Source organism: Poecilia formosa, unplaced genomic scaffold (genome assembly GCF_000485575.1).
Source record: "Poecilia formosa unplaced genomic scaffold, Poecilia_formosa-5.1.2 Scaffold6, whole genome shotgun sequence".
NCBI lineage: Eukaryota > Metazoa > Chordata > Actinopteri > Cyprinodontiformes > Poeciliidae > Poecilia > Poecilia formosa.
Window position 1 is genome coordinate 1,068,080 of NW_006799945.1, and position 23,394 is coordinate 1,091,473.

Sequence of the window (23,394 nt, forward strand, 5' to 3'; positions counted from 1 at the left end):
TAAATAGGTCAATAGCGAGCTGTATTAGAACTTGATGACATGCTGTGGATTGCATTCAGCAGTTTGAGTGAGCAGTGTTGGGGCAGAGACAGATCTAAAACGTGGAAGACACCAGCCTTCAAGGGCTGCAGAAGTTTTTTGGAAAGTAAAAAGAAAAGAAGGGTGTACAAAGCTAATGAAAGCAACCGCTCCATTAATGACTTGATCAGAAAACATACACAGCTAAATGCAGAAGCACTGGGCCAGGCATACTTTCTATGGAAAGAAACAAAAAACAAGATAAGACAAAGTTAACAGCAATAAAAATGAATGCAACAACACTAATTTACATTTGTGCATAAATAGGAATAAGCAAATAAAAAGCCTGGACTGAGGAAAGTTGGACAATGTCTACAGGGACAAGAAGGTAGCAACAAAACCAGGCTATTTACAAGCTTTACCAAAAGGATGTTTATTTATATCTTTATTCATCAATTCGAGACTCAATGTCAAACATAGCTACAATAAGAAATAGCCGCAATAAAAATGCACCGCATACAAAACTCGCTAATTATTTAAGAGGGACTTGTGCAGCATCATCATCATCATCTTCCATTACCTTAGCCAACCATTCCTCTATAACTTAAAAATAAAACATGCTTAGATCCAAAAATCAGTTCCGAGAGTAAAGTCGTCCGTAGACTCAATCCTAAATCACACTTGTAGTTTAACATTATTCCCTCAAATTCTGAGTTTGTCAGAACGTATTTAGATGAACTGGGAGTGGAAGTGTGTGGAACTGTTCAGTGACGAAGAGAGAGCTTTATTGAGTTATGTAAGGGAGGATTACTCATCACAACGTGATGACAGGAGGAGCATCAACCTTAATCAGCAGGTGGTAAATCCCCATCTATGTTGACCTGAATGTACCTTTATGCAAACAAACACTCTCTCGCACTCATGAGTTCTGGGGTTACAGCAACTACACAGTAGAATAGTTTCACACGACAGTAAGGAAGCTAAAAATGTAACCCGAATTTAGGATTAAATTTAAAATCAAACTAAATTTAAAATTAAAATTGTACAATAAAATAATCTGTGGAGTTGGGCAACTCCACAGTTTTTTCCCCCCCATCACTAAAACTGATGAAATTGATAGTAAGATCATCAACAGAGCATAATTTAATGGAACCGTCAAACAATGAATCATTGGTAAACAAACTAAATTATTCAATTTCCTCTCTCTCTATAAGAGAGCACTTTATTGTCTCCGCCACATGCTTGAACAGATTTTCTGTTCTGACTCACCTTGGACAGCTTTTATTTCCTTGCAGGGGATTTGGGAGGAGGAGGGCAAACACAAAAGCAAGGGAACATTAAGCTTATGGGTCCTACAGTGTCATGCAGTGAAGTCCAAATCTGTCAAGACCTCTGTTAGCTCAGTGATCAAAATAAATCAAAGTCAAATCAAATTTTATTTGTATAGCACATTCCAGCAGCAAGGCATTTCATGGTGCTTTACATAGTGAAAAAACAAAATAAAAACAGCATTTGACATTGAATAAACAGTAAGAAAGAGATTTTTGGGGAAAAAAAAAAAAAAGATGATGCCAGTGTTTCCATTACAAATGTATAAAAAATGAGAGGAGAAAGTTCCCATTATATCAAAATACAAACCTGTTATTTATTTATTTTTATTTAACATAAGGCTGAACTTTTCCAAATACTTGAAATAGTGATTATGCTAATCGCTATTTCATATGAGCCAGTCAATGCCCTCAAAACCTTTACGCTAAAAAAACGAAACAAACAAAAAGAAAAACAAGTACTTTGCTGAGATGTGATTGGGTCTCATTTTATTGGAACATACTGAGCCCAAAAAAGGGCGGGGCTTCTTTTCATATAACAGGGAAGATTCTGGAAGGTAGGTTCAATGTATTTAGCCCATCATATTTCTTCAGAAAAAAATACATATTACTTTAGAGCAAAATCTTAAAAGGACATTGCTAAGATTGGCTCATGCTCTGGAGGCCTTTTTTATGCATTGTTTTGATTAAGCAAAGTGCAGTTTGGTTGACATAAAATGCATTTTATGACCAACAACTTTGATTCCTATAGAGCTGAAAATATATCATACAAGAATTTTAAAAATCCAAAGAATTAATCATCTTTTAAAAGGACTTTTCCTATATAAATGTCACCCATATAGTTCCTGTCAATTAGCTGCAAATCATTTTATTCAGTCTTGACTCTTTACTCTTTTTTTCATTCTTGACATATCCAAGTGATGTGAGGCACGTCCTATCAAAAATAAGTTATGTACTACTGAGAATCACATTGTCAGTGGGAAATCCCTCTCATTTCAGTTACTCTTTTCCCAGACAGAATAAAAATATGGCAAAAGTTGAAAAACTGTTTGTTGGAAACTGAAATGGTTTTGTTCAGTTTACAAGACAGTTTCTAGGATATATAGAAACAAAACAGCTCTGCCTCCTGAGTGATTTCTAAAATGCATAACTTGGAAGGTCATATGCTGAAAATAAAACATGTTTAATATTTGGTCAGGTAAAACAACTGGACTGTTCACAAGTGGAAAAGTGCAATACAATCAAACATCCTGACAGAGTATGACATTATTTCATTTCAGTCATTCATTAAAAATTCTTACCTATTCAAAATAGTCCTTAATTTCTCTTCTCTAGAAGATGATGTCATTTAGTGATTTCTCCTTGCCTTGGTCCTCAGCATTCTCCATCCTCCTTCTTAAATAAAGAAAAAGAAAAAATGCCTAAACAAATATTCACAAAAGATTTTGCCGCCTCCTTGATTGAAGTTGTGTTTCTGAGTGCATGGCTGTCTGTCGATGTATTTTGGTCTCACTACCTCTTCTGAAGAATAATTGAATTATGATTCAGGATTTTGCCTTACCGTGTCCTTTCATTCTGGACTGCCCACTGTGTGTCCAGATGGTCCACTTAACAAGAGAAAGAACACTGAAGAGGACTCACAATGACTAGTTGACAAAGCCAACCTCTCGCCTGAGCATGAAAGAAAAACCTCTACAAAGTACTGCATCCTTATGGTGTTCTAAATTAATGTAATTTCTTAGGTAAAATATCCTTACATATATCACAGGTAATATACCAACTAGTGTGTTTGTATTTTGTCTGCAACCAAATAAATTTGAATTTCTCTTCTTAGTTCGACTTGGGTCAAGTTGTCTTGCCCCTTTTTATTTTACTCTTAGTATTTTCTCTTAAACAAATTGATTAATGTTCCAATGTTTAATTTGTAAAACCTATCAGGTTTATTGATGATATCATCGGTTCTTTATGCTGACCCTTAAAATAAACTATCTAATATACCGGTACTTGTTTTCCACTAGGTGCAACCAGAGTGACTTTTGTGTTGGAAAGTTTGTACATTTTTTTCTGTTTCCATCCTCTGTGAATCTTCAAAGGTTACTCCATATCATCACCGATTTTATCTTAAAAATCGATTGGGCTGACGATAATATTTCATACGCCATCATCAATACAGTGCATCGACAGACTTCTCTGTCACGGATTTCACATCGTTGCTGTAAAAATGCATGGAAGAGGAGACTGTGATGTAGATGTACTGCACTTCAATATTTATTGAGCATAAAACAAACGGTGGGTGAGTAGAAAAGCACCAGTACAAGTCAGGTTGAAAGAAAAATACATTTCTGTTCCTCTAATCTTTTTTTTTTTTTTTTAAACAACTATATTTATAATAGTTTTGTAAATTAAGTCTGTGTATTCTCCTGCATGGCTCCAGACCTCTTCAGACATTCATCCAAGATATATTACCAGCTTTAAGAAAGTGACAGCACACAGGGGAATGACATATTTTAATAATCCTTTAAGCCAGACAAAAGTGTCGTCCCAACACTTCTCCTCTTCCTTCCAGTAAATGTGCAGCTGTTTCAAACTCCAGTGGGAAACTCTTGCTTTCAGTCGGCTTCAGGTCTCGCTCCATCAACTGAAAACAAGAAAATTAGCCACATTCCTGATCGGGCTAGCTAGAGACATTTGTGGAACATGTGACAAATTAATTCTGATTCATACACAAAATGCATTCATTTATTTAATACTAACCAATTCAATTACTGCTTAATGAAATGATCAAGAGTGGTGTATTCTTTCTCTAGCCTGGACTGAAAACCTGAAGCAAATCATGGAGCTGAAATGAAACAAATGCTCTGCTGTTGGACAAGAAAATCCTTCATTACCTCATAGGAGGTTATCTCCAGCACCTCACTGATGTCATCTTCTTGTTCAGTCATAGGTGTGTTGATCAACATTGCAGCTTTGGCCACATCTGGATGATAATGCTTCTGCAGTGTCTGTAAAATGGGAAACAAGAGACTGTCGAATGTCCCATGCCAAACCGTACAGGAATCTATCATGGTTGGACAATTTTTCAGTAGCATTAAATAATAAAGACTGCATGATGACACAGTTTCTACCACTGTTGTCTTTTCTAGGCCTAAATCTAGGGACATTTCCATGAACCCATAAGGGTAAAAAGATATGGAGAAGGGATAGCTGGTTGCTATACATAATGTAGCTCATATTTTCCCCAAAATTTAAAAGATTACTTTTCAAAACCTACCAGATTATCTGGAATATACTTTGTACTCCCTGAAATTTTCAAGGAATTTTCACTGGATAGATTCTTATAACCTATTTTCCTGAGACTTGTTACATAATTTCCTGGAATGAGGAAGTTGTGTTTCAGAACTTTCGTGCAACTTACCGTCCTGAAAATGGCTACTTTTCCAGATCTGTGTTTTACCATGTAGTACTACCATTTCTTTCTAGAATTTTTTAGAACTAAAAAGGAAATTTATGACACGCCAGTCAATCATCCATGTAAAAAACAAGCTATTTTAGGTTTTTTTTCTGTCAAAGCAACTCCAGCGTTACATCCTAAAGTTTAAAGGATGTTTTTTAACAGACGCAGAGGCACATCATTACACCAGCTAACACGTCCATTTGCAACTGTTGCACCCTTCTTCTCCAGCATTTACAGCTTGTGTACGTGTCACCAGTCTTATTTTTGAGTGTTGTTTTAAATGATAGTCTGTTTTTTAACACAGTTTTAAATACCATTCATTTTATTTAAGTACGGTACTTCTAAGTTGTGATGCAAAAGAATTAATAACACCAGCTGATGATTTAAAGTCGTGACAGTGTTTATAAACTGAGTTTTTAACACTATGAAAAGTGAAAAAAATAAAATAAAACTACATGACTGATGACACTGAAAAACAACAGGATGAGAAAGTCAGTTTGAACAATTACACTGCTTGTTCTTTCCTTTAGCATGAAAATTATTTTTTAACTTTTTTCTTCTGAGCTGATTGCTTAAAGTTGCCAAACCTCTGGCCCCAGTTTGGTGCAAAAACTTACCTTAATTTCCCACAAGCTGCTTTCTAAGGCATGACAAAGAGCTGGATCCACTTCCTCCATCACATACGGATCTTCAAGAAGCTCTGTCAACGTGAACAGGAACGACTACAATTAATAATTGAACCTTTGTTGTGTTTAAGAAGCACAAACAAAATTCTTATACATCGCTTTTAACAGTAATAATTTAACGTTAAGAGCAGACCCAAGCAGCCATAAAGACTAAATGTGACTCACCATCTTCTGAGCTGGGCTTGTGAATCAGAACTCTGCAGGATGGATGGCGCCGGATCAGGTTGTAGATGAAAGGCAGCACCATGAGAAGAGCTGTGGGCGGAGCTGTAAGGGCCAGACGAGCCAGGCGTTTGGCGAACGCAGCCACCAGGTAGACTGGCAAGTGACTGGAGACGAGCACAGACATTGCATACACTTAATAAAGTGTGAACTTTACATGTCGTGTTTTGTATGGGCCGAAACACACAAATGAAAAGCAGCAAAGACAGAATGGTGTTACCTGGAGCTGAGGAAAAGATTAGCCAGGTGAAAGAAGCGTGCCTTGTACTTCACATGGAAAACAGACGGCTCGAGAAGATTATACAACTTTTTGTAGAAATCAGGATAATCTCTGTAAGCAAAACGAGAAAACCAAATGAAAGAGTTTACATTTTAATGTGTCATTTAAAGATGAACTCAATTCGCTTTTCATTGCCATTTCTGCTACTACTCAGTGAAAGAAACTTATTTGTTTTTATACGATACTCACAGATTGTGTTGATGGATGAGGACAAATAAGCCATTTAGGGCCAGCAGACTGATCGCCCCACCTATTAGAACAGAACCACAATAGGTTTATGTTTTTCACAAACACAGTATATTCACTTACTCCATTTCAGTTTTAGTTTGTTAAACAAACCAAAAACGAGAACCTGCCGCAGAACATCTACCATTGCTTTGTTATAAACTTACCAACATCATAGGCAGCTGTCAAAAAGTCAATCATCAGAGTGGGTTTGCTCATGTGAGGCAAGATGGAGTCATGAAGGACCACTAAAATCTTTTTATACATGCTGTTGGGCAGCTATATACAGAAAGAGAGATTTCAAAACACAGTGAGATGAAGGAAGTAATCAATGAGGTCAAAATGTTAAATGTGTACTCTAAAGATTTACCTTATACTTAAGAAAGCCCAACCACATTCTCTCAAAGGCACGTTTGTGATCCTGAAGGTGAAACAGAGAATCACTCTGCTAAGTCGGTACACATTTAGGACAAGAGGAGGCAAGAGTTTAAATATTTCACTTACATGCAGCTTTGCAGCCTTCCAATCCTCATGCTTGGCTGGAAAAATAATTTCAGGTTAGCGATATCCAAAAGAATCTCAAAGAGCATTTTTCTTCTTCTAAATAGTGACTGGTTAGTAAAAACGATTCAAACAGACCAGCTGTTCGCTGCCAACTCTAACTTACTTTCCTGTTTGACCATAAAGTTGGTAAGCTCGGTCTCCTGGCTCGGCATGTTGATGTTCAACATGAGAGTGAACACGTTGGACTGATATACGGGCAAGACAGCCTAAGAAGAAAAAGAAAATTCAAATAAGATAAATCACAGTAAAGAAAATGTCAGTAATAAAAGATGCAACTTGAAGTTGACTGTTTCCCACCCCTTTGCTTTTGTTCATGACTGTGGCCACGTTGTCACGGATGAAGCTCATCACATAGTAACGTATGTCGTCCATCTCAAGGAACTCCTGGAACCTGGAGATCAGCAGGGAGTTGTCCAAGCTCTGAGACAGAATGTTGTGCACCACGGCCTGTCAGCAAAAGAAACCCAAAATGTCAAACGTGTCCTACACTCACAAGGATTTTCAACTTTTTATAATAGGATGGGAATTCATTGACATATGCAAAGGAAGGTGTGACATATTAATTAGGAATAACAGTACTGAAAAACTCTTACTTGGATCAGTTCTCTTGGGAAGCTGAAGTATTCACTCCAGTCCAGGTCTTCCAGAGGATGCAGTCCTTGTTCAGCAGCAAATTTCATCAGGCAGCACAGCGCACTCTCCTATATTCAGATATAATACATTGCTGCTTAAATTGCTGTGAAAAAGAACTTTCTGCCTTACAGATTTAATCAGTTTTTTTCTTTTTTGCTCATTCTGTCACATTTTAATATTTACTTTACTCAAAAACAAAATTATGACAGCCAAAAATAACTAAAGTAAGTCATATTCTGTGGTAAGCAGAAGGTGTGTGTTATGTTACATCTGGTGTAAATCTAACATGTCAACCAAAGACCATCATCAATGCTAACAGGAGTTCTGCTTTTAGAAAATAAATAAATCAAATTTGCTAAACCCCAAAGTTATCTCACCTTAACTTCATGCGTTTCATGGTGGAGATGCTCGAGCAGTATCTCCACACAGTTGTTGTAACGATGACGCATAAAAATCTTGTACTTCTCATCTGGGCTGTGCTCACCTGAGGTAGAATACGATAAAAAAGAAATTACACAACTTGAAGGCCCAATAACCTGAAGCTCGCCGTTTAGAACGGGGTGATAAATGAGACAGAGCTACACCCCACAGCTCATTTGTGAAGACTAAGCCCAAATGGAGATGCAAAAGCCAATCAAATCTAAAAATTTGTTTTGTCACATTTGACTAATCGTATCTAATCAACAAACACATAAGAGTTCACTCTTTGCATTTCCTTCTTATTGTTATAAACATTTTTGTTTTATTCTAAACTTTATATCTTAAAAATGTGACTAATCACATTAGTTCATAAAAAAAATAAACTGCACTACTGCAGTTCTGTATTAAATAAAATACAACAACCTTTGACTATCATCTACCAAGTCAAATCATCTCTTCCAAGCAGAAAACACCTCAACAAAACCTCTAACAATTCCTATTAAATACATTTAAAATATATATTTTCTTTATGGCTTTGTCTTTCTCTGGGATACAGTGGCCCATCTTACTCAGTCTTCAACATAATAAATCTCAGAGAACAAGGCATTCAAGTATGACCAATCCCTATAACAGGAGCAATAGCCAGAAAGTTCGAAACTACTGGAACATTGACAAACAATGCAAAAGCCTTTTGTATCCCATCATCACAAAGCATTTCTTAAGCACCAGTTTGACTTTATTGGAATAGTTTGCAGGTCAGTTGAGAATGAACTTTTCAGCTATAAACACTCTAGGTGCATCTGGAACACAAAAACATGATGACGTAGCAGATAAACTCCAGTATGGTGGAGAATCTGTGATGTTATGGGCCTGATCCATTCAGGGTGGAAAAAGAAAAAAAAACAAAACAAAAAAAAAACAGACCGTTTCCCAAATGGTCTTCAGAAGGTTTCAGAAACTCAATCCACAGGCTTCCAGAAGATCGTGATAATGTCATAACATTACAACGATTTATTTCATATCTTAGAGGTAACAGCTTCTACCATCTCAACTGTTTAATTGAAAACTTTAGATCATATCACTTACCCTTTATCGCCTCATCCTCACCAGGGAGCTTTCCAATAAATAGATCCTTTCTCTTCAAAAGTGTACAGAACAGCTTGCAGCAGGCATCAACAGCGCAGATAACGTCTTTCTCTTTTTCTGACTATGTACATTTAGGAAGCAAACGTGGACAAGCATGCAGGCATTAGCTCAACGAAACGTGTATGCGGTAGATGTCAATGTTTGTTGGGTGTTTCAATATTTTCTCACCTGAAGAAACTCGAGAACGTCAAAAACATCGTTGGCATGTTTTCTACTTTTAAGTATACGCTCAACTATACCTTCAAAGTCGATTTTGATCTTTTTTGCATTTGCTTTAGAACTCACGTTGCGCTTTTTGGCCGGCGCCATGTTTGTTGACTGTGTGGTGCGTTCGCGTACCCACCGGAGAATAGGACAAAGGGCTTACACAAAAACAGACGTGTATCACAGTTTGTGTCGCGAGGACTCGTCGTGACCTCAATGTAAATCGGGAAATATTGAATGCGAGGGAAAACCCTCATGATTTCCGGATATTATTAAATCATATGTTAGCTACATTTGCTGCAAGAAAAACTGGAAGTTGCCCAAAAATGTCGAAAACAATATGCGGACTGTTATAATTAGGGTTTTTAGTGCAACGCTCGCATACCTATTGTGCATTTTGGTGTGCAAGTGACTTAATTTGTCTATATGTGGCTCGTCAAATAAACAGCAAAATCGGTCAATTTGCACAACATAATTCCAGACCAAACTGCTCATCTAAATTAGACCGAGCTTGACAACTAATTCTGAAAAACTAAATTGCATGGTGTGTCACGGGAATGAAATTATTTACTAATGCTTTTATGGTTTTAATAAATATGTCCAAACTTTAAGAATTATTACATTCATTATTTATGCATATTATTGAACATTTTAAATTATTCTGGAAAGTATTAGTTATATAAAAAATGTTAAATGTCTACTTTTGATGCATTACAATTTGGTTTTTGATAATTATTGTAAATAATTGTAGGTGACCATTTTAACAACAAACTTACTACATAAACATAATCTGGAAATCTAGTAACTTGCTTTGCTGAATTAAAACGTGTCAACTGACTACCAGTAGATGGTGCTCTCTAAAAAAATAAAAATAAATAAAGATTAGAGAGTATCTGCTTCATCAATTTTAGTTCCATACAAAAAAAAAAAAAAGATATCTTAGGGATATTGACTCAAAGGACTAAATTACTTTATTTTTTACTGTTGATAAAAAATACAAGACACACAGTCAGAAATGTTGGAAATAAATCAGAACCAAAAAATAAAAGGTTTTTGATTTAGGGTAAAATTCACAAATTGAATCTAATCAGAATTAAGATTTTTAGAATGAGAATGGTACTCATTCTGTGTTTACCCAAAACAACTGATGCCTTAGACATTAATTGTTTGGGTAAACACAGAATGAGTACCGTTAATTAAGCATATATATTAATTTAAATGAAATAACCACCAAGAATTAAAAAGATGACATTAGATAATTGATAATTATTTTATTATGCCAGTTGTTAAACATAATTGTTCTTAATATTTAAAACAAAAAATCAGAGATAATACCAAAAATAAAAAATAAAAAAGGCGTCTCTCCACAGACGGTCTAATCGGAGCCGTTCCCTTCATCTGCATTCTCCTGTAGCGAAAAATGGGACAAACAATTAGCTACAATATAACAATGTATTTTTTCCCCCAATGCAATACATTTAATTATCAAATTAATAACTGATGCACCTGTTTTTGGTCCTTATTGTCTTGTGTTCCAGTAACTGTTGCTTCAAAATCATGGCTGGGAAGAGTGGCCATCCAGCTGACCATGGAGCCCTCCTCACATTCCGTCTTGACAATGGTAGGATATATGTGAGCCTCTTTGAAGGCCTTGATCGCCTCCTCCTCGCGATCCCACTCTAGCCGCTCATGCAGACCGTCCCCTCCGAAGCGCTTGTTGTACCGATCAAAGTGAACCCTCTCGAGTACCAGCCCGAGTCCCGGAGCTTTTGGGACGTCCACCTTCTCCTGACCCCAGCTTCGCTCCATCACCTCCTCCTTGGCGAAGCCTCTGATCACTGCGATCACCAGGCCGATCATCTTGCGAATCTGGTGCAGCATAAAGCTCTGGCCTCGCACGGTGATCACAGCGAACTCGTAGCTGTTGCGGACAAAAGGCTCTCCGCAGGACATCTCTGTGATGTAGCGGCGGGCGCTGGGGTCACTTGGAGCCTTCTGGGAGGTGAAGTTGTGGAAGTTATGGGTGCCTTTGTAGAGGGCAAAAAGTTGGTTCACCTTCTGAAGAGTCTCTGCTGCTAGACGAAATGCCGCTATGTTCTCGGTGTCATAGTCTTTAGGAGAAAAGGCTACAGTTGGGAGCATGTAGGCGTACGTACGGGCATCACAGTTATTTTTGGAATTAAATCCTTGGGTCACTCGCTTGAGCCCTGTTGCAGCAAAAAATGAATAAATACATCAGAAGCACATCCATGGATTCCAATCAAATGTATTAGAGGTGAATCAAGTTTTTCTAAACATTTGACCTGTCAATGCATATTTTAGCACGTTAATGACTATAAATAACAGTATTTGCATTTTCATTTTTCATTTTACAGCATATAATTGTAGTGATTAGCATAGCACTTTGCATGACAGCCCTCATTTGAGCAATGCATAAGGTTAAAGGTTGGGTTGACAGGCTCATAATCCGTTTAGTGATGCAGATACAGAAGAGTGGTGGAAAAAAATGCATGATCTGAATCTTCAGTAACAACTACAGTTACAACTTGGATAAGGACCAATGTGACCTGTTAGTTCTTGGGCATCAGCCAGGTAAAATAAACTGAAATTCAGTCTTGTTCACCAGCTAATTTTCCAGTCCCTCTTATTTCTAATACAACAGTCTTACCAAGCACCCTGATCTGTGGTGGTAAATTCTCATTGATTTTTTCTATTATGTCCTCAATCAAACGGAGCTTCAGTGAAACCACTTGACCAGCAGCAGAAACACCCTGAAGAAAGATAAAAATGTAACAATGTATCTGTTACAAAAAAAAAAACTTGACTAAATTTACAACATCCTACAAAATAAAAAAATAAAAAAAATAGCGTAGCTATCATCAATTAGGAGCAAAACAACACATTTCTTTAGTACCTAACTTTTTTTTTTTAGCAACAATATGGCAAATGAAGACAAATAACTTTTCTTTTTGGAAAATTTTTTCCCCCCATCAGTCTTGCAGTGCATATTTGAGGTGCATGAACACGTACCTTGTCTGTTCTGGCACATCTTTGGAAAGACATCTTCCTCATGTCATCACCGTGGTTTCCAGGAATGCAACCAGATTTAACTAGAGCAGTGACCAGATCATCTTCAATCGTTCTAAACTGGGAGTTTCCAGGATTTCTCTAAAAGAAAAAAAGCAGGTGGACAGATGGCATAATTAATAAAAGTTATCCATTAAAATACATTACAAAAAAGTTAAGAATGATAAACAAGTGCCAAGTAGTGAGGTTTATTATTATTATCAGATATTTTTAAGTGTGGTTGGACTCATCCACTTCTTATGAAGTTCACGGTTTTTGCAATATTGCTACATGTAGTAAAGGAAAATACCTGCATGCCATAGTATCCCTTTCCAGAATATGCCAAAAGAAGGACCACTTTCTTCTTTGGGAACCTCTTGTCATCTTCATTGTGCTCCCCTTCTGCTTTTATTCTCTTCGTGGCGCTCTCAGCTGAGTCCTCATTCACCTCATTTGGCCTTTTTAACAGCTTGGCTGTCTCTTGATCTCTGGCTTCTTCACTCATTGTGCACAATAACTTTAAACCTGTAAATATAGCACTGTACATTTGTGAAACCAGGAAACGAGATCACACCAGAAATAATAAATATGTAGATTTTGTTTTCTTGACCTACCGTTTGTCTCTAACAACTGTCTGTAGTTAACTAAGGCACTTAACAGTGGTCTGGTTTTAAACATGTCAAGCTAAAAAAACTCATCAGAGGTTCCTGCAGCAGCGTCGGCATGCAACCTGCTCCATCAGCTGAGAAAAAATATCGCGAGATACGTTCATTAAACAGCCGGTAATTGTAACTCTTCGTAAACTTCGACGAACAGAGTAAGCGTGCCAAAAAACTTAAATGTCCCGTATAAAATGCTGTATGCAACAATCAGAGATGTTCTTCTCAGTCACACATGGTGCTGCTAACTTTGACCTCAAAAATATCGCGAGATTCCGTGTTTTCCACGGTAAGCGGAAACACGTGATCTCCAAAGAAGGCGGAAATAGGTTGGCTCTACCTCCGCATGCAGAATTGAGCTCCACGACAAGGTTAGTTTTATTTCAACATGTGAGTTCCTGTTTGTATCTTAAGATTGCATGGAGAGAAACCTACTGGGTGCATTGTGTTGCAAGGTTTTCCCTCAGATTAATATCACCTTTGCTGTTTATTGAAATTAAAAGTAGTGTTAGCAATTTAAGCATAAAAGTTTATTTTAATCTTTTTTGTTTGAATTAAGCAATTGCATGCATCAGATGGACCGTCAACTAGATTAAATATTTCCTTCCTTTGTACGCAAAATTGAAAGCCACTTAAATCACCTACCTTTTATATTTGCTTTGTTCTCAGCCATTGATATTTATCTAGAACTGTAAGAATGCCATTTTGTCTTCATATACATTATATTGTTTTTCTGAAGCTGTTCTGCATCTCATTCAGTGACATGTTAAGAGCTGTTAATGAATGGAGTGAACCTTCTCCTGGGCTTTTCCACTTTGACTTAATATGTGTTAAATAAATGATAAAATTCTGTGTTTTTGAACATTTGATGTACGTCTGGAGAGCATAACATCAAAATAATGTGGATTTATCGCAGCTGATTTTACCATTGCAACATTTAGTAAAATGATCACAATTGCACTACCTTCTATGATTGCAACCCTGATTTGAGGTTAAATTTAAATACCTTTTGGATGTGGTAAGGACTATCCTTGCTATTTTTGTCCTAACATACAAAACCATAGACTTGAAAGAGGATGTACTTTCTTGTTAAAATGATTGTATATTAGCTTAGTCCAAAATGAGATTGAATGAAACTGTAAAAGTAGTTAAAATCTTTAACTGCTGTTTCCCTGCACTACTTTCAGATGCACGTCTCAATCTTTGATCTCAACTCAAAGATTCCATTGGAAGAATGCAACACATGCTGTAATAAACTGTTCCACTGCCCCATTTGTCCCAACTTTGACCCCACAGTGAAGGAAAGGATTGAGAAACACATGAACCACCACATTAGTCATGGTTTGCCTTACAAAGGTACGTTGGTGTGTGCCTGAATGTAAAGTGCTTTGTAAATGAATTCATGGGCCAGTTAACATTTTGTCATGTCACAACTTTAGTGTATTGTCCAAGTAATAAACTTGTAATGTGATCCTATCTTGTCTCCAATGGTTACCTGCCTGGATAGTGTGTCTACCTTCAACTCTGGTGAAGATATAGATAATGCTGTTCCTGTCTTTTTGCTCTTATTTTACATCTGGGCATCATTTGATAGTTATTTTGTTTGCCTTTTGGATATTGTTGTGTTATGAATCACTTGTCAAATAAATAGCTGTGACTACTTAATAGCAACACACACAAAGCACACTCCTGTTATTCACCCTAAAAGGTTTGATATTTTCCATACATTTATATTTATGGAAAATCCATACATTTATATTTATGGTGATTGTTTTTATCCAGACTGAGTAGGATTGGCGGATTCCCAGGCGCTTTGTGCAGAGGTTGCCAATGTTATCCAGGGTAAATCTGCAGACTTCCTAACTTCATGCAGCCTTCAGATTAACTCAAAAACATTGTGTAGATAGCTTCATGGGATTGGTTGCCATGCCCATGAAGCTGCACACTAACCTTGGATTACCAACTGCAAAGCAAAGGCCAAGGTGTAAAGCATGCAAACACTACACTCAAGAGCAGTTGATGTCAGTAAAATGAATTTGTGTGAATCAGTAAGTCACCCAATACTTTAGCAATATTGTGTATTTATATTATTTCTTATGCATTTTTGTTTTTTTCTTCTGCAGACAAAATTTTACTCCGATGCAGCCTTCATTGTAGGCCACAGGGACATTTCCACTGCCCCATCTGTTCTAGAACAGTCATGCGCCGTTTGGATATGAAGAGGCATTTACTGCTATGTGAGGGATTTATGGAAAAAGATCCAAGCCCAGAGCCATGTCTGCCACCCACCTCACTCCCTAATGACCATCTTATTAAGCTACTTTCTTCGCCGTCTGTGAAATCTCTCCTGCAAGTCATCCCCCCGTCTAAGAAGCCGCTCCTGCAAGGTGCGCCATCTTCTGTGGAGCCTCTCCTGCCTGATGCTGCACCCACTGTGAAGCCTTTTCTGCCAGACACGGCACCTGGTCCCGTTTCTGATCCGCAACCCTCTACATCTTCGAACGAACATTCCTATTCTCAAGCCTCTGGGCCTGATGTAACCACGGCTTATGGAAATGCAGTGAAATGCCCTCACTGTAATAATAATATTTACTTGCTTATGTTCAACAAACCTCCCACTTTTAACATAAGTAACTGAAAGTTGCTTGATGAAAGTTCATTAAATAGTACCGTAAAAATCAAAGGAGAGATTGCATGCCATGGGTTGGTCTGGAATTAGGCTTTATTCTGAGAGAAAACAGATTTATCTCTGAATGAACGATAAGCAGATGACCAGTGGTCATCCACTGAGAGGCAGGGTCTTTAGGTCAGGGTAGTCTTTACCCAACATACATTAATCATTGGAATTGTTAGTTTGTCTTATTTTGTTTGGTTCTTGTACATAAAAGGTAAAACACTGAAACATTTTTTTTTTTTACATATTTCTTAAATTGTTTTCAAGTTCAGCTGCAACCTGGACTATGTGTACAAATAAGATCTAAAAACACCACTATCAATGTTTCCACATGTCTTAAATAAAACCAAAAAGCTTAGAATAGTTAAGAATCCAATAATCTGTTATTGTGGGAATGATTGAAATGAATCATTAGTACATTATATTTAAAACAAACAAAAAAAACTTGTACAGATATTTTTCAGTAACATGTTGACAGATGAGGGTCAGTTGTTCTTATCTCCTAAAAGTCAGATTTATTAGGATCTTTTTTTATTTTTATGTTTTTAAGTTTTATCTTATAAGATTAAATATAATTTGTTTATTGAACTTGTTTGAAACATGCTTCTTATTTTATAAAAAAAAACAAGGATTTTATCAATTTTAAAAGTCTTTCTCTTTTAACTATTTATGGCAGATTAATAAAATAGCAATATGAATAAAAATAAAATCCTTACTTTCACCAGATAGTTTTTCAATGTTTGTCTGTGAAGGACAGAAAAAAACTGAAGCTGTAGTATTGCGTTTGACCACTTGAGGGCAGTAATATCGCATTAGTTTGAAATTCCTTCAACGTCATTCAAGGATGTAATTTATTTTTCATTCATATCCAATTGTCCTTGAAAAAGTCATACAATTTTTTTTAGTAAAAAAAAAATGTTACACCAAAAAATTATTCAGCTTAGAGAACACGAAAGACAAATAAAATACCAAACAGCACATGCATCTATAAGTCCGTTCGTACGTCGATCCGTAAGTCTGTCTGTATCTAAATTTCAAAGAAGCATGTTATGTTGTTTGTGTTATGGTATCCACTCATTTTATTGTGCTGTGACTCATGTCACTGTGGCATTTTGATAACTATTTGAGTCATATTTTGCTACCAAGAAAAATAAGCACTTCCCTTCCTGGGAAGTCTCTCTCAAGGACACCTTAACAAAAGTCCAAGTATTTTATGTAAACTAGCTCAATGTGGGATCCTGTCAGATAAATCACATTTTTCCTACTACCTTATAAGGTGCCAGAGTTGTCAGCTGGAATCACAAACATGTTGGGGTGAAAACAGGATGTGATGTGGGAACATCTAGTGGGAACCACTTAATGTGACATTGAGAATTCACCTGTTTAGCAATACATTTTTCACATTCTGTCATGCAACTATCACAGGATTGCTAAGTATCATGTCTTGCATATCTTGCCAATATAATCTACTTAGCCTTATAAACCCAAAGTTAAAGTTTGGAAGAAAATGAATGCCTACAAGGCAGAGAATGGAAATATGTAACTGACATTCTTGTGGTTCTTGTGGTGCAACCAAGGTGGAGCCAGTCTGATAAACTGACAAATCACACTGTTGGGTGCATCAAAAATTACCAAGAAGTAATTTCACGTGTGAACAGGAATTTTGGAAGAATTTCTTTGTGACACTAGTAATAGTCTAATTACGCCCACACACGGCATGGAGGAGTGGCGGTTCTTGAATGAATGGTATCTGGTTGAGCTCCTTTTCTGCCATCTCATCCCCAACTACTGAGCAGTCTCTGAAAATGTCAATACTTCAGATTTCTCTGATGGGTGTTGCAAAAGGTAGCACCCAGATGCTCTAGCTTAGGGTNTACAGGAATCTATCATGGTTGGACAATTTTTCAGTAGCATTAAATAATAAAGACTGCATGATGACACAGTTTCTACCACTGTTGTCTTTTCTAGGCCTAAATCTAGGGACATTTCCATGAACCCATAAGGGTAAAAAGATATGGAGAAGGGATAGCTGGTTGCTATACATAATGTAGCTCATATTTTCCCCAAAATTTAAAAGATTACTTTTCAAAACCTACCAGATTATCTGGAATATACTTTGTACTCCCTGAAATTTTCAAGGAATTTTCACTGGATAGATTCTTATAACCTATTTTCCTGAGACTTGTTACATAATTTCCTGGAATGAGGAAGTTGTGTTTCAGAACTTTCGTGCAACTTACCGTCCTGAAAATGGCTACTTTTCCAGATCTGTGTTTTACCATGTAGTACTACCATTTCTTTCTAGAATTTTTTAGAACTAAAAAGGAAATTTATGACACGCCAGTCAATCATCCATGTAAAAAACAAGCTATTTTAGGTTTTTTTTCTGTCAAAGCAACTCCAGCGTTACATCCTAAAGTTTAAAGGATGTTTTTTAACAGACGCAGAGGCACATCATTACACCAGCTAACACGTCCATTTGCAACTGTTGCACCCTTCTTCTCCAGCATTTACAGCTTGTGTACGTGTCACCAGTCTTATTTTTGAGTGTTGTTTTAAATGATAGTCTGTTTTTTAACACAGTTTTAAATACCATTCATTTTATTTAAGTACGGTACTTCTAAGTTGTGATGCAAAAGAATTAATAACACCAGCTGATGATTTAAAGTCGTGACAGTGTTTATAAACTGAGTTTTTAACACTATGAAAAGTGAAAAAAATAAAATAAAACTACATGACTGATGACACTGAAAAACAACAGGATGAGAAAGTCAGTTTGAACAATTACACTGCTTGTTCTTTCCTTTAGCATGAAAATTATTTTTTAACTTTTTTCTTCTGAGCTGATTGCTTAAAGTTGCCAAACCTCTGGCCCCAGTTTGGTGCAAAAACTTACCTTAATTTCCCACAAGCTGCTTTCTAAGGCATGACAAAGAGCTGGATCCACTTCCTCCATCACATACGGATCTTCAAGAAGCTCTGTCAACGTGAACAGGAACGACTACAATTAATAATTGAACCTTTGTTGTGTTTAAGAAGCACAAACAAAATTCTTATACATCGCTTTTAACAGTAATAATTTAACGTTAAGAGCAGACCCAAGCAGCCATAAAGACTAAATGTGACTCACCATCTTCTGAGCTGGGCTTGTGAATCAGAACTCTGCAGGATGGATGGCGCCGGATCAGGTTGTAGATGAAAGGCAGCACCATGAGAAGAGCTGTGGGCGGAGCTGTAAGGGCCAGACGAGCCAGGCGTTTGGCGAACGCAGCCACCAGGTAGACTGGCAAGTGACTGGAGACGAGCACAGACATTGCATACACTTAATAAAGTGTGAACTTTACATGTCGTGTTTTGTATGGGCCGAAACACACAAATGAAAAGCAGCAAAGACAGAATGGTGTTACCTGGAGCTGAGGAAAAGATTAGCCAGGTGAAAGAAGCGTGCCTTGTACTTCACATGGAAAACAGACGGCTCGAGAAGATTATACAACTTTTTGTAGAAATCAGGATAATCTCTGTAAGCAAAACGAGAAAACCAAATGAAAGAGTTTACATTTTAATGTGTCATTTAAAGATGAACTCAATTCGCTTTTCATTGCCATTTCTGCTACTACTCAGTGAAAGAAACTTATTTGTTTTTATACGATACTCACAGATTGTGTTGATGGATGAGGACAAATAAGCCATTTAGGGCCAGCAGACTGATCGCCCCACCTATTAGAACAGAACCACAATAGGTTTATGTTTTTCACAAACACAGTATATTCACTTACTCCATTTCAGTTTTAGTTTGTTAAACAAACCAAAAACGAGAACCTGCCGCAGAACATCTACCATTGCTTTGTTATAAACTTACCAACATCATAGGCAGCTGTCAAAAAGTCAATCATCAGAGTGGGTTTGCTCATGTGAGGCAAGATGGAGTCATGAAGGACCACTAAAATCTTTTTATACATGCTGTTGGGCAGCTATATACAGAAAGAGAGATTTCAAAACACAGTGAGATGAAGGAAGTAATCAATGAGGTCAAAATGTTAAATGTGTACTCTAAAGATTTACCTTATACTTAAGAAAGCCCAACCACATTCTCTCAAAGGCACGTTTGTGATCCTGAAGGTGAAACAGAGAATCACTCTGCTAAGTCGGTACACATTTAGGACAAGAGGAGGCAAGAGTTTAAATATTTCACTTACATGCAGCTTTGCAGCCTTCCAATCCTCATGCTTGGCTGGAAAAATAATTTCAGGTTAGCGATATCCAAAAGAATCTCAAAGAGCATTTTTCTTCTTCTAAATAGTGACTGGTTAGTAAAAACGATTCAAACAGACCAGCTGTTCGCTGCCAACTCTAACTTACTTTCCTGTTTGACCATAAAGTTGGTAAGCTCGGTCTCCTGGCTCGGCATGTTGATGTTCAACATGAGAGTGAACACGTTGGACTGATATACGGGCAAGACAGCCTAAGAAGAAAAAGAAAATTCAAATAAGATAAATCACAGTAAAGAAAATGTCAGTAATAAAAGATGCAACTTGAAGTTGACTGTTTCCCACCCCTTTGCTTTTGTTCATGACTGTGGCCACGTTGTCACGGATGAAGCTCATCACATAGTAACGTATGTCGTCCATCTCAAGGAACTCCTGGAACCTGGAGATCAGCAGGGAGTTGTCCAAGCTCTGAGACAGAATGTTGTGCACCACGGCCTGTCAGCAAAAGAAACCCAAAATGTCAAACGTGTCCTACACTCACAAGGATTTTCAACTTTTTATAATAGGATGGGAATTCATTGACATATGCAAAGGAAGGTGTGACATATTAATTAGGAATAACAGTACTGAAAAACTCTTACTTGGATCAGTTCTCTTGGGAAGCTGAAGTATTCACTCCAGTCCAGGTCTTCCAGAGGATGCAGTCCTTGTTCAGCAGCAAATTTCATCAGGCAGCACAGCGCACTCTCCTATATTCAGATATAATACATTGCTGCTTAAATTGCTGTGAAAAAGAACTTTCTGCCTTACAGATTTAATCAGTTTTTTTCTTTTTTGCTCATTCTGTCACATTTTAATATTTACTTTACTCAAAAACAAAATTATGACAGCCAAAAATAACTAAAGTAAGTCATATTCTGTGGTAAGCAGAAGGTGTGTGTTATGTTACATCTGGTGTAAATCTAACATGTCAACCAAAGACCATCATCAATGCTAACAGGAGTTCTGCTTTTAGAAAATAAATAAATCAAATTTGCTAAACCCCAAAGTTATCTCACCTTAACTTCATGCGTTTCATGGTGGAGATGCTCGAGCAGTATCTCCACACAGTTGTTGTAACGATGACGCATAAAAATCTTGTACTTCTCATCTGGGCTGTGCTCACCTGAGGTAGAATACGATAAAAAAGAAATTACACAACTTGAAGGCCCAATAACCTGAAGCTCGCCGTTTAGAACGGGGTGATAAATGAGACAGAGCTACACCCCACAGCTCATTTGTGAAGACTAAGCCCAAATGGAGATGCAAAAGCCAATCAAATCTAAAAATTTGTTTTGTCACATTTGACTAATCGTATCTAATCAACAAACACATAAGAGTTCACTCTTTGCATTTCCTTCTTATTGTTATAAACATTTTTGTTTTATTCTAAACTTTATATCTTAAAAATGTGACTAATCACATTAGTTCATAAAAAAAATAAACTGCACTACTGCAGTTCTGTATTAAATAAAATACAACAACCTTTGACTATCATCTACCAAGTCAAATCATCTCTTCCAAGCAGAAAACACCTCAACAAAACCTCTAACAATTCCTATTAAATACATTTAAAATATATATTTTCTTTATGGCTTTGTCTTTCTCTGGGATACAGTGGCCCATCTTACTCAGTCTTCAACATAATAAATCTCAGAGAACAAGGCATTCAAGTATGACCAATCCCTATAACAGGAGCAATAGCCAGAAAGTTCGAAACTACTGGAACATTGACAAACAATGCAAAAGCCTTTTGTATCCCATCATCACAAAGCATTTCTTAAGCACCAGTTTGACTTTATTGGAATAGTTTGCAGGTCAGTTGAGAATGAACTTTTCAGCTATAAACACTCTAGGTGCATCTGGAACACAAAAACATGATGACGTAGCAGATAAACTCCAGTATGGTGGAGAATCTGTGATGTTATGGGCCTGATCCATTCAGGGTGGAAAAAGAAAAAAAAACAAAACAAAAAAAAAACAGACCGTTTCCCAAATGGTCTTCAGAAGGTTTCAGAAACTCAATCCACAGGCTTCCAGAAGATCGTGATAATGTCATAACATTACAACGATTTATTTCATATCTTAGAGGTAACAGCTTCTACCATCTCAACTGTTTAATTGAAAACTTTAGATCATATCACTTACCCTTTATCGCCTCATCCTCACCAGGGAGCTTTCCAATAAATAGATCCTTTCTCTTCAAAAGTGTACAGAACAGCTTGCAGCAGGCATCAACAGCGCAGATAACGTCTTTCTCTTTTTCTGACTATGTACATTTAGGAAGCAAACGTGGACAAGCATGCAGGCATTAGCTCAACGAAACGTGTATGCGGTAGATGTCAATGTTTGTTGGGTGTTTCAATATTTTCTCACCTGAAGAAACTCGAGAACGTCAAAAACATCGTTGGCATGTTTTCTACTTTTAAGTATACGCTCAACTATACCTTCAAAGTCGATTTTGATCTTTTTTGCATTTGCTTTAGAACTCACGTTGCGCTTTTTGGCCGGCGCCATGTTTGTTGACTGTGTGGTGCGTTCGCGTACCCACCGGAGAATAGGACAAAGGGCTTACACAAAAACAGACGTGTATCACAGTTTGTGTCGCGAGGACTCGTCGTGACCTCAATGTAAATCGGGAAATATTGAATGCGAGGGAAAACCCTCATGATTTCCGGATATTATTAAATCATATGTTAGCTACATTTGCTGCAAGAAAAACTGGAAGTTGCCCAAAAATGTCGAAAACAATATGCGGACTGTTATAATTAGGGTTTTTAGTGCAACGCTCGCATACCTATTGTGCATTTTGGTGTGCAAGTGACTTAATTTGTCTATATGTGGCTCGTCAAATAAACAGCAAAATCGGTCAATTTGCACAACATAATTCCAGACCAAACTGCTCATCTAAATTAGACCGAGCTTGACAACTAATTCTGAAAAACTAAATTGCATGGTGTGTCACGGGAATGAAATTATTTACTAATGCTTTTATGGTTTTAATAAATATGTCCAAACTTTAAGAATTATTACATTCATTATTTATGCATATTATTGAACATTTTAAATTATTCTGGAAAGTATTAGTTATATAAAAAATGTTAAATGTCTACTTTTGATGCATTACAATTTGGTTTTTGATAATTATTGTAAATAATTGTAGGTGACCATTTTAACAACAAACTTACTACATAAACATAATCTGGAAATCTAGTAACTTGCTTTGCTGAATTAAAACGTGTCAACTGACTACCAGTAGATGGTGCTCTCTAAAAAAATAAAAATAAATAAAGATTAGAGAGTATCTGCTTCATCAATTTTAGTTCCATACAAAAAAAAAAAAAAGATATCTTAGGGATATTGACTCAAAGGACTAAATTACTTTATTTTTTACTGTTGATAAAAAATACAAGACACACAGTCAGAAATGTTGGAAATAAATCAGAACCAAAAAATAAAAGGTTTTTGATTTAGGGTAAAATTCACAAATTGAATCTAATCAGAATTAAGATTTTTAGAATGAGAATGGTACTCATTCTGTGTTTACCCAAAACAACTGATGCCTTAG

At 36.8% G+C, this 23,394-nt stretch overlaps 5 protein-coding genes across 20 annotated transcripts in view; 1 reads left to right on the plus strand and 4 right to left on the minus strand.

The window, feature by feature from the left end:
• LOC103147521 (RIMS-binding protein 2-like) overlaps positions 1-3,290 on the minus strand; it is a 68,195-nt gene extending 64,905 nt beyond the window's left edge. For 4 of the 14 annotated variants that reach the window (XM_016678718.1, XM_016678721.1, XM_016678712.1 and 1 more), the window contains exon 1: positions 2,648-3,028. The gene's annotated coding sequence lies outside the window, so the exon portion shown is untranslated. Of the gene's footprint in view, positions 1-598; positions 766-2,647 lie in introns of those variants that run through there. The other 10 variants (XM_016678711.1, XM_016678749.1, XM_016678698.1 and 7 more) reach the window with 6 other exon arrangements.
• Positions 3,291-3,592: 302 nt separating this feature from the next.
• Positions 3,593-9,687, minus strand: noc4l (nucleolar complex associated 4 homolog). Its single transcript, XM_007565917.2, has 15 exons — positions 9,145-9,687; positions 8,917-9,037; positions 7,788-7,894; positions 7,371-7,478; positions 7,075-7,224; positions 6,881-6,983; positions 6,718-6,752; positions 6,584-6,634; positions 6,381-6,492; positions 6,178-6,238; positions 5,929-6,039; positions 5,652-5,815; positions 5,418-5,500; positions 4,235-4,348; positions 3,593-3,984 (listed from the first exon to the last, which is right to left on the minus strand). The coding sequence occupies exons 1-15, from the start codon at positions 9,283-9,285 to the stop codon at positions 3,865-3,867; spliced, it is 1,581 nt and encodes a 526-aa protein (XP_007565979.1). The 5' UTR covers positions 9,286-9,687; the 3' UTR covers positions 3,593-3,864.
• Positions 9,688-10,431: 744 nt separating this feature from the next.
• On the minus strand, positions 10,432-13,154 carry LOC103147542 (tRNA pseudouridine synthase A, mitochondrial-like). Of its 2 annotated transcripts, none has more exons than XM_016678773.1 (6): positions 12,861-13,154; positions 12,557-12,785; positions 12,211-12,348; positions 11,849-11,951; positions 10,687-11,387; positions 10,432-10,588 (listed from the first exon to the last, which is right to left on the minus strand). In XM_016678773.1, the coding sequence occupies exons 2-6, from the start codon at positions 12,749-12,751 to the stop codon at positions 10,556-10,558; spliced, it is 1,170 nt and encodes a 389-aa protein (XP_016534259.1). In that variant the 5' UTR covers positions 12,752-12,785; positions 12,861-13,154; the 3' UTR covers positions 10,432-10,555. The 2 variants fall into 2 exon arrangements, with proteins under 2 accessions (XP_016534259.1, XP_007566002.1); XM_007565940.2 differs by having other exon boundaries at positions 12,557-12,771; positions 12,861-13,153.
• LOC103147537 (uncharacterized) lies at positions 13,064-15,815 on the plus strand. 2 transcript variants are annotated; one of them, XM_016678781.1, is made up of 3 exons: positions 13,064-13,295; positions 14,093-14,261; positions 15,029-15,815. In XM_016678781.1, exons 1-3 carry the CDS (start codon positions 13,086-13,088, stop codon positions 15,541-15,543), a joined length of 894 nt encoding a protein of 297 aa, XP_016534267.1. In that variant the 5' UTR covers positions 13,064-13,085; the 3' UTR covers positions 15,544-15,815. The 2 variants fall into 2 exon arrangements, 1 of the variants encoding a protein (XP_016534267.1); XR_477276.2 differs by having other exon boundaries at positions 13,189-13,276.
• Positions 15,816-17,459: 1,644 nt separating this feature from the next.
• Positions 17,460-22,756, minus strand: LOC103150200 (nucleolar complex protein 4 homolog). The gene is made up of 14 exons (XM_016678787.1): positions 22,203-22,756; positions 21,975-22,095; positions 20,846-20,952; positions 20,429-20,536; positions 20,133-20,282; positions 19,939-20,041; positions 19,776-19,810; positions 19,642-19,692; positions 19,439-19,550; positions 19,236-19,296; positions 18,987-19,097; positions 18,710-18,873; positions 18,041-18,558; positions 17,460-17,977 (listed from the first exon to the last, which is right to left on the minus strand). The coding sequence occupies exons 1-13, from the start codon at positions 22,341-22,343 to the stop codon at positions 18,431-18,433; spliced, it is 1,392 nt and encodes a 463-aa protein (XP_016534273.1). The 5' UTR covers positions 22,344-22,756; the 3' UTR covers positions 17,460-17,977; positions 18,041-18,430.
• Between the last annotated feature and the right edge of the window lie 638 nt (positions 22,757-23,394).

Coding starts and splice junctions, on each gene's coding strand:
- noc4l (XM_007565917.2), bottom strand. CDS start 9,285: ATGGCGCCGGCCAAAAAGCGCAACGTGAGTTCTAAAGCAAATGCAAAA. Junction 6,493..6,583: donor TGGGCTTTCTTAAGTATAAG/GTAAATCTTTAG, acceptor TTCTGTATATAG/CTGCCCAACAGCATGTATAA. Junction 6,040..6,177: donor CTCATCCATCAACACAATCT/GTGAGTATCGTA, acceptor TTTTGCTTACAG/AGATTATCCTGATTTCTACA.
- LOC103147542 (XM_007565940.2), bottom strand. CDS start 12,924: ATGTTTAAAACCAGACCACTGTTAAGTGCCTTAGTTAACTACAGACAG. Junction 12,772..12,860: donor ACAGTTGTTAGAGACAAACG/GTAGGTCAAGAA, acceptor CTATATTTACAG/GTTTAAAGTTATTGTGCACA. Junction 10,589..10,686: donor ACAATAAGGACCAAAAACAG/GTGCATCAGTTA, acceptor TTTTCGCTACAG/GAGAATGCAGATGAAGGGAA.
- LOC103147537 (XM_016678781.1), top strand. CDS start 13,086: ATGTCCCGTATAAAATGCTGTATGCAACAATCAGAGATGTTCTTCTCA. Junction 13,296..14,092: donor GGTTAGTTTTATTTCAACAT/GTGAGTTCCTGT, acceptor CACTACTTTCAG/ATGCACGTCTCAATCTTTGA. Junction 14,262..15,028: donor TCATGGTTTGCCTTACAAAG/GTACGTTGGTGT, acceptor TTTCTTCTGCAG/ACAAAATTTTACTCCGATGC.
- LOC103150200 (XM_016678787.1), bottom strand. CDS start 22,343: ATGGCGCCGGCCAAAAAGCGCAACGTGAGTTCTAAAGCAAATGCAAAA. Junction 22,096..22,202: donor ACGTTCTCGAGTTTCTTCAG/GTGAGAAAATAT, acceptor AAATGTACATAG/TCAGAAAAAGAGAAAGACGT. Junction 18,559..18,709: donor CAAGCCCAGCTCAGAAGATG/GTGAGTCACATT, acceptor TCACGTTGACAG/AGCTTCTTGAAGATCCGTAT.